Here is a 9,439-nt window from a genome sequence, read left to right as displayed (position 1 = left end):
TACCGGCACCTTTTACGCTAGAAAAAACACACTGATCATAGGTAACGTTTCAAAATAATTGGAGAGTCCAAACACAATAAAAATTACCCCTCCCTGGACACAATACAGAAACGATCAAATATCGGAAGCGCTCAGCACCCCATAGCCCCAATCACCCAGTTCTTTTAAGCTACCTTTCAGTAAGTAGTACGAACACACTTACAGGTTTGGTTTGTTCAGAGGGCGGGGCGAGCAAGGCGCATGCGTCACTGATGTCGTCACGCGTGCCGGAAGCGCGCGACACGGAAGCTGCAGCTGACGGTGTTGCTAAGGCGAAGGGAACCGGAACCGGCTGAGACCGTGTCGCCGAATACCTTACGGGCGTTTGCTGATAGGAGATCACCGCGGCGCACGTTACCGGCGAGAGAATGTCACTGTTTCAGTCGGCGCTGGAATTCCTGGCGGGTCCCGGCTCCCTCGGGGCCGTCTCCGGCCGAGACCAGAACGACTTCGTGGGTCAGACGGTGGAGCTGGGGGCCCTGCGGCTGCGCATCAAGCGTGTCATCGCAGAAGGTGAGTTGCAAAGGCCTGGGACGGCGACCGGTGGGAGGGGAGGCATTCGTTTCCCCGGGGATTCCAGGAACCAACTTTTGAAAAGAATGCAAGGGGCTGAGCTCAGTGCAGTTCACTTTTTTTTCTCTCTCTCTCTAGGTGTAATGTTCAATATCGGAGGTGCTTAAAGTACCCACTGTACGTATAGAGCTAGTACCTATGGGACCCGGCATTTGTGGTAGCGTCTGCGTTTCCGGTGCTGTCGGGAGTGACGATCTTACTGCTTGCTTGTGTCGCATTGGTAGGAGACGGGGGGGGGTCTAGTTCATAGTTTTATGTGAGAAAGGAGTGAAGACGGTGGTTGAGTTGGGTTAGGTTAAATTGGGGGGTTGGTTAGCGAGGGTTTTTGTTCTTAGTTTGTGAGGTTTTAGTTGCGTCCCCGGGGGTTGTCTTGTGCTACTTACCTAAACAAACTGGGTAATTTGACATTTGCGGGGAAGATAATGCGGTCTTAATGTTTTTTTGTGTCTACAGTGCAGTTTCTTAGACTGGGTGCAAAGTAGTAAATACACCTACACAGCTGGTTAGAATTTTTCTAAAACTTAGTAGGCCAAAGAGGATTAAGTATGTATGCGAAATAAGTTATCTTCCCCGATTCAAAGCCCATAATAATATTGCTCCATGAAAGATCTCTCTCATTTTTCTTTTCAGAAAGTGTGTTAATGTTCTAATTGGTCTTGGCATGTTTTGGTGTATTTTTGTTTAATTAGTATGAAGTCTTTATTGAATACTGAGAAATCCCTGTACATATGGTAAAATGCATTACAGTTTTTTGAAAATAAGTAGCAACTTCCTCTGGTAATAGGTGTATTGTCAAAGCACTTAGACTTAAGGGGGTCTTTTACTATAGATTTGCTCGAGTTATCTACAGCAGGGCCCGTTGGAATGAAATGGGACCTGCTGCAGATAACTCGTGCTAACCTTTAGTAAAAGACCCCCATATATGAAACTCTGTAAGTCTAAGTGCTTTGAAAATGAGCCCCATGGGATCATTAGTAAAATTACATTCACTGAACTGCTACAGAATAGATCTATTGACTATAACTTGAGCAAACGTGCAAAAGGACACTAAAGTACTTTAAAAACATCTAGTTTAGCAAGAGTGGCTGCAGGTAAGATAGATGCTGCTAGTTATATTTCCCATACTTAACTCATGGTCTTCCATATTGTATATAAGTGTAGCTGCAGAAATCCTTTTTTTCATGAGTTGTGGGTGGTAAAGTTAGGATCCGTGCTTTAAGGCTTTATCTGTAAAACATGGAAATGTCTTTAGTGAATAAGGCCCTTGATCTTTTATTTCTGCTTGGTATCTTATGAGGTTCAATTTAAAAGCACATAGACTTATAAAGTTACATATGTTACTGTGGAACTTTGTAAGTCTATGTGCTTTGAAAATTAGGACCTATATATCGTAGCAACAGAGCTGATATGTGATGCAGAATTTAATAACTATATAGATTATGAAGATATGAAGAAGATATGTGGCTTTGAAGGCTTAGGTAAATCATGTCTAGATAATTCCTGTAGAAACATAAAATATTATTTAGCAAAGAAAGATTTTTGTGTTTATTCCATGCTTTCTGGAAAAAAAATAAATCTCCCCTCAGCTGTCTTTTCAAGCTGAAGATCCCTAGGGGGGTTCATTTTCAAAGCACTTAGACTTACAAAGTTCCATAGGTTGCTACATAACTTTATAAATCTAAATGCTTTGATAATATGCCTCCTAGCCTCCAGCCTTTCCTCATAGTGAAGTCGTCCAATCCCTTTTATCACTTTTGTCACCCTTTTTTGTACCTTTTCTAATTCTGCTATATATTTGAGATGCGGTGACTAGAATTCCACACATTGAGGTGTGGTCGCACTATGGAGCAATACAAAGGCATTATAATCTCATTTGTTTTCCATTCTTTTTCTAATAATTCATAACATTCTATTTGATTTTTTAGTTGCCACTGCACACTGAGCAGAGGGTTTCAATGTATCATCAACAATGACAACTAGATCTGTTTCCTGGGCGGTGACTCCTGATAAACCTTGCATCGTTGTAGCTATAGTGTGGGCTCCTCTTTCCTACATACCTTACTTTGTACTTGCTTACATTAAACACTATGGAGCAATACAAAGGCATTATAATCTCATTTGTTTTCCATTCTTTTCCTAATAATTCATAACATTCTATTTGATTTTTTTTAGCTGCCACTGCACACTGAGCAAAGGGTTTCAATGTATCATCAATGTCAACTAGATCTGTTTCCTGGGCGGTGACTCCTGATATAGAACCGTGCATCCTTGTAGCTATAGTGTGGGCTCCTCTTTCCTACATACCTTACTTTGCACTTGCTTACATTAAATATCTTCTGCCATTTGGATTCCCAGTCTCTGTGTTGTAAGGTTCTCTTGCAGTTTTTCACAATCCTCTTGCGACTTAACTTTGATTAATTTTGTGTCATCAGCAAATTTAATTACCATCTCTAGATCATTTATAAATAAGTTAAAAAGTAGCAGTCTCAGCTCAGACCTCTGGGAAACCCCACTACCTTTCTCCATTAAGAATACTGACCATTTAACCCTACTTTCTGTTTTCTATCTTTTAACCAGTTCTTAATCCACAATAGAACACTGCCTATTATCCCGTGACTTTCTAAGTTCCTCAGGAATCATTCATGAGATACTTTGTCAAATGCCATTTGAAAATCCAGATACACAGTATTGACCGACTCACCTTTATTCACCTTCAAAGAAAATGTAGTAGATTGGTGAAGCAAGGGATTTTCCTTGAGTAAATCCACATTGGCTTTTGTCACATTAATCCATGCTTTATGTATTTTTGCTCTTTATAATAGTCTCTATCATTTTGTCCGGCACCAGCGTCAAGCTTACCAGTCTATAATTTCCTGGATCACTTCTGGAACCCTTTTTAAAAATTGGTGTTACGTTGGCCACCCTCCAGTCTTCTGGTACCATGCTTAATTTTAAAGATAAATTACATATTACTAACATTAGCTCTGTAATTTCATTTTTCAGTGCTATCAGTACTCTGGGGTATATACCATCCTGTCCAGACGATTTTGCTGCTCTTTAATTTATTAAATTGCACCATTAAATCTTCTAGTTTTGCAGAGATTTGTATTGGGTTTACCCACTCATCAGTATTGAATACCGTTTCTGGCACTGGTATCTCCCTCACACCTTTCTTAGTGAAGCAAAGAATTCATTTATTATCTCCGTTATGGTCTTGTTTTCCCTGGCTGCCCCTTTTAATCCTTGATCATCCAGTGGTCCAACTTATTGTTTTACTGGCTTCCTGCTTCTAATATACCTAAAAGAGTTATGTGTTTTTGCCTTCAGCACAATCTTCTTTTCAAAGTCTCTCTTTGTCTTCCTTATCAGCACTTTGCTTGTGACTTGCCATTCCTTATGCTGTTTTCTATTATTTTCAGATATTTCTTCCATTTTCTGAAGGGTATTCTTTTAGCTCTAATAGCTTCTTTCACATCACTTTTTAGCCATGCCGGTTGATGTTTAGCCTGCCTTCCTCCTTTTTTAATACATGGAATATATCTGGTATGGGCTTCCAGTATGGTATTTTTGAACATCATCCACGCCTGAGGTAAATTTTTGACCTTTGCAGATGCACCTCTAAGTTTTTTTTTTAACCATTCTCATTTTATCATAGTCTCTTTTTTGAAAGTTAAATACTAATGTTTTGGATTTCCTGTATGTGTTCAGATATATCAAATCTGATCATGTTATGATCACTGTTGTCTAGTGGCCCCAGCACCATTACGTCCTGTATCAGATGATGCGCTCCACAAACTAAGGACTAGGTCTAGAATTATTCCCCTTCTTGTTGTTTCCTGAACCAAAGGAGACATAGTCCTTGATTTCATGAAGGAATTTTACCTGCCTAGCATGCCCTGATTTTACATTTATCCAGTCAGTATTGGGTAATTGAAATAACTCGTTATTATTGTGTTACCCAATTTATTAGCCTCTCTAGTTTCTGATAACACTTCTGCATCTGTTCATCCTGGCTAGGTGGACGGTAGTACACTCCTATCACTATCCTTTTCCCCTTTACACATGGAATTTCTATCCGTAGGGGTTCCAAGATGCATTTTATGTGCTGCAGAATTTTTAGTCTATTTGATTCACGGCTCTCCTTAACATATAATGCTGTCCCTCCACTAGTCCCACCCATCACTACTATTATATTTTGTACCCTGGTATAACAGTGTTGCATTGGTCATCTTCCTTTCAGCAGGTCTCAAAGATGCCCATAATATCTCTTCATTTAGTGCATTATATTCTAACTCTCCTTTCTTATTTCTTAGTCTTCTTGCATTTGCATATAGACATTTCAAACAATGTTATTCAATTTACAACTTGTTCAGCAGTTGACAGTGATAATTTGCAATCTTTAAAATCTGTCTGCCCTTTATTTAAAGACACCTGGGGGCTCATTTTCAAAGCACTTAGACTGACAAAGTTCTATAGGTTCCTATGTAATTTTGTAAGTGTTAAGTTCTTTTAAAATATGCCTCATAGTCTACTGTGGTCTCTATTGCAGCCTTGCTATCGGGATGCCCTGTCTTCCTTGTTTTGGTGATTATCCTTAAAAGATACTTTGCTCTTGAACCATCTGCTTTTGAGCAACTGTCAGCCTTATCCCAGTTTCTTGTTTAAAAATATCTCTATTTCCTTTTAAAATGTTGATGCCAGCAGCCTAGTTCCACCCTGGTTGGTTATTTATTTATTTGGATTTATTAACCACCTTTATGAACAGATTCACCCAAGGCGGTTTACAGCAGGTCCAGTTTAACGTGAAACTTACAATTTTGTACATACTGCTTGCCTGCAGGAAATGCACTTCTCAGATGTGGAACATCAAAAGCTGAAGTGGGGTTGGGTAGGAGATGTGCAGTATTCGTCTGGCTCGATGCATAGTATCTCTGCCTATGACACTTCATCAAGTTGAAAAAGATGAGGCTGGCAGGTATAGTCTAGTCCATTTGACTGTTCAGGATACAGAACTGGTAATTCTAAATCTGTATGTCCCTAACGTATTTACCATGCCCTTTTTTCAAACTCTGGTATGTAATTCCTATTTACACCTGACCCTGATTGTGGTGTATGTTTATAATACAGTGCTATCCCCTTATTTGGATCGACTGGGGGGACTTAATCTGAATGATCAGAGAACAGCTAGGGGATTAAAAAACTTTTGTGAAGTGCCAGAGTTGGTGGACCTATGGAGGATCCTGCACCCCATGGATAAAGATTTTAACCATGCAGCTCGAGCACACCCAGCCGTGTTGCTTATAGATTATTTGCTGGTAACGTAGTCATTCTTTCATTGTATAGGCAGGGCCACAATTTCGGAACCCACTTTGTCAGATCATCTGATGATATGGCTACATGTGCAAGGAGGACTGGGGGAGGGATGTAGAGGTTGGTGGCAATTTCCAGCTCATCTTTATAGGGATACTCACTATAAAATCTGCTTGGTAGATAAATGGAAGCAATTTGTAGAGGATAATAGTCAACATGTTCAAAACCCCATTTTGTTTTGGGGGACTACAAAAACCGTTTTAAGGGGGTGAAACAATAGCATACATAGTGAGCAGGAGAAAGCAGTTAGCTGCAGAAATATTATATTTAGAAAATCAAATTGAAAAGTGTAAACACATGTTGGTTATACTCACAGTCATGAACCAAGGGATAACTTACAAGCCACTAGAGAGCGTTTTGTGCCAGAATTCACGAGAAGATGGTCAAATCTCAAGTCTATTATATGCACAAATCATATAGATACGGGAACCGTACTGGTAGACTGCTGGCGTGTTTGTACACCCCTGGACAGACCTGCAGTTTTGCAGAGGGATATCCCATGGGGCTCTATTATTTCTGATAATGTTAAACTAAATGCTTTGCTAAATAATTTAAAGATTTCTATCAGTGTCAGACAGTTCCCCCAGAGGAGGTACTATCTTATGTGTCCTCTTTGAACTTACTTCAAATCCGTCAACAAGATAGGTTTGCTTTGCATGAGCTAATTACAGCTTATGAAATTTTGGATTCCGTCAAACAAGTTCCTTTGTCTAAGGCTCTGAGTCCAGTTGAATTGACTGCAGAGTTTTATAAACTGTTGCAGGATCATATCTCCTTGCATTGAGATATACTATGAACAAGGCTGTAAAAATCAGTACTTTCCAGCTTATTCTAACAGTTCCTCTGTTGTTACCCAAAGCTGGGCCAGGATCCATTATTGTTGGATTCATATTGGCCCTTATCTTTGCTCAATTTTGAGCTTAAGTTGAAGGCAAACATTTTGGCAACATGCCTGGCTAAATTGTTGCCAGATTTGATTCATACCGATCAGATGGGCTTTGTGCGGACTAGACAGGCAGTTTGCAATGTGCCTAGAGCCACTGTGGCACTGGGACATTGTGTCTTGAGAAAAATACCTGTTCTAATGGTCAGTTTGGATGCCTAAAAGGCATTTGAATGTCCATTGGGAATATCTCGTCAGCTGTTAGTTACAGATGGGATGGGGGGCCCTTTATAGATGTTCTCTATACCAATCCTAACTCGGTAGTTCAGGTCAATGGCATGCTTTCTGAGTGCTTTCCTCTGTCTAGGGGTACTTGATAGGGCTGCCCCTTATTACTGTTTATTCTAGGACTAGAGCCATTGCTGATCAAAATAAGAACTGACGCTGAGATTCAGGGCCTTCAGATCAGTAAGAAGGTAATCAAATGTATGTCACTTGCAGATTGGCTTTTAGTTCTCACCAGCCCTCAAAAATTATTGGGTGTTGTATTGCAGCTTATGCAACAACATGGGAAGGTGTCGAGACTATCTTTTACATTTGGATAAATTGGAAGCAAAGGCTGTGGGTCCCTATGACTAAGATGGTTGACCTGCTAACTTTCCTTTAAAAAAGGGTAGACGCCAAACTTTAATATTTGGGTATTTGACTAAAAAATTGTCTAATGCATATTTTCTAATATCACTGTATTGATTTTAAAAAATTGGTAGATGCGCTCCAACTTTGGTCTGCCTTACCTTTAACGCTGCAGGTGCATATAGCACTGTATAAGATGGTATTTTTTCCATGGTGGCTATACATGTCTTGCAGACCTTTCCAATGTATGTTACTAACTAGGACTACTGTCACGTCTTCAAAGCTGAAACTAGGTTTGTGAGCCCTTGGGCCACTGCCGAGGAGCGGCAGCGGCAGGCAAAACCAGTCTACACCAGAGACAGGGCAGAACTCTGACAAACAGTTAGGCTTCATGTGCACATGCCACCTTTCACCAGGAGTTGAGCCCCTGGCTGCAGGCGGCCAGCAGGACTTATAGGACAGGGCAGGAACAGGATCCCAACTAGGCTGCACAGGGACTGGGGGGTCAGAGGGGAAAGGAATAAACAGGGGCAGCAAGGCAGGGAAAGGATAAGCTAAAGGATAGGACTGAAAGCTGCAAGCAGCCACTAAAACAGGGAACAAAACACTGAATGACAAGACCCAGAACTGAAAGCTGCAGAGCAGCCACAAAGACACAAACAGACAAAGACTAAACACAAAACTATAACCCAGAGACAGGACTAGCAAACAAACAACAACCTAATCTAACTACCCACTGACTAACTAAAACAGACAAGAATCAAGGCAAGGAACCAGACTGAGCAGAAGTGCAAACAGCACCCCAACAAACCTCAGGGCCCAAGGCGATGCAAAGGCAAAGCAGAAAGATTTTAGAATGGCTAATAAGCCCAGCAGCAGCTGAGGCTCAGCTGCAGCAATCACCAGACAACTATGGGAGCTGTGCAAGTTCAAACAAAAAGAGCAAGTCTGGAAGATCCAGACCGGACTGGGCTGAAATCTGGAACGGGTGACAATAACCAGACAGTCCATTGCAGCCACCAGGTCTGGCCACCAGGTGGCGAGAGGAAGGAGAGCACGAAACATGGACACAACCGTGACAGCTACTCTGTCTCAACTCTTTCTGCCTATAGGTAGAGGGGGCTTGGCCTTACCGGGCTTACGTAGATAATGTGGCATGTATTATATGAGATTTAATAGACTGGATTAAGGATACAGCATACTTTACACCCACTCATTTAAAACAAGAACTTATTGCGCCTGTATACCTGTTGTATCATCTACATGCTAAGCAGCCATATCAAATAATATTGACTAAGTCTCATCCTATTTTGAAGTCTATGAGGCAGGGTTGGCTTTAATCATGTAAGCAACTGAAAATATCTCCCAAGATCAACGATGTCGCTTCCATTGTGGGGTAAAAAGGAGTTGGACCCTGATGCCATTAAAGTATACTTGTAGCATCAGGCAATTAATTGCTTACTTTATGTGCGAGATGTGGTGACACCAAAGGGAGCATGGAATCCTTTCAGAATTTACAGGAGACAAGAAGGCTATTGCCACGAGACTGGTATGCATATTTACAAGAGAAACATTATGTAGACTCATTGGAAGCTACTGATTTGACCTAGGAAAAGGTGGCCATGTGACAGAAACACTTAAGGGCTCATTTGTGGAACTTGGTAAGTCTAAGTGCTTTGAAAATATGCCTCCATATCTGGCTGGCACATGAGATTGAGTGGTTGCCTTCTGCTTGGAATAAAGATTTGCAGCCAGGGGATCAAGTGACTGGTAATGAGATATGTCTTCTATTTTATTTTTAAAACAATTTTTTATTGAACAAACAAGTAAGGTAACAGTCCAGTATGAAACTGTGAGTCGTTCGTTGTTTCACATACAATTCAACTCCCCCCATCCTCCCACCCTATTGTTATTGAACAATGTTTTTTTTTTTTTTTAATA

The 9,439-nt window shown here is 40.8% G+C and overlaps 1 protein-coding gene across 1 annotated transcript in view; it reads left to right on the top strand.

Moving 5' to 3' along the window:
• Window positions 1–272: 272 nt before the first annotated feature.
• GAK (cyclin G associated kinase) overlaps window positions 273–9,439 on the top strand; it is a 398,389-nt gene continuing 389,222 nt past the window's right edge. Inside the window, exon 1 of the mRNA XM_030194468.1 lies at window positions 273–552. Coding sequence (XP_030050328.1) covers window positions 408–552 — 145 coding nt within the window. The 5' untranslated portion in view covers window positions 273–407. The remainder of the gene's footprint in view (window positions 553–9,439) is intronic.

Source organism: Microcaecilia unicolor, chromosome 2 (assembly GCF_901765095.1).
Source record: "Microcaecilia unicolor chromosome 2, aMicUni1.1, whole genome shotgun sequence".
Taxonomy (NCBI): Eukaryota; Metazoa; Chordata; class Amphibia; order Gymnophiona; family Siphonopidae; genus Microcaecilia; species Microcaecilia unicolor.
Note: the sequence above shows the minus strand (reverse complement) of the source record. Positions and strands in the feature narration are given on the sequence as shown.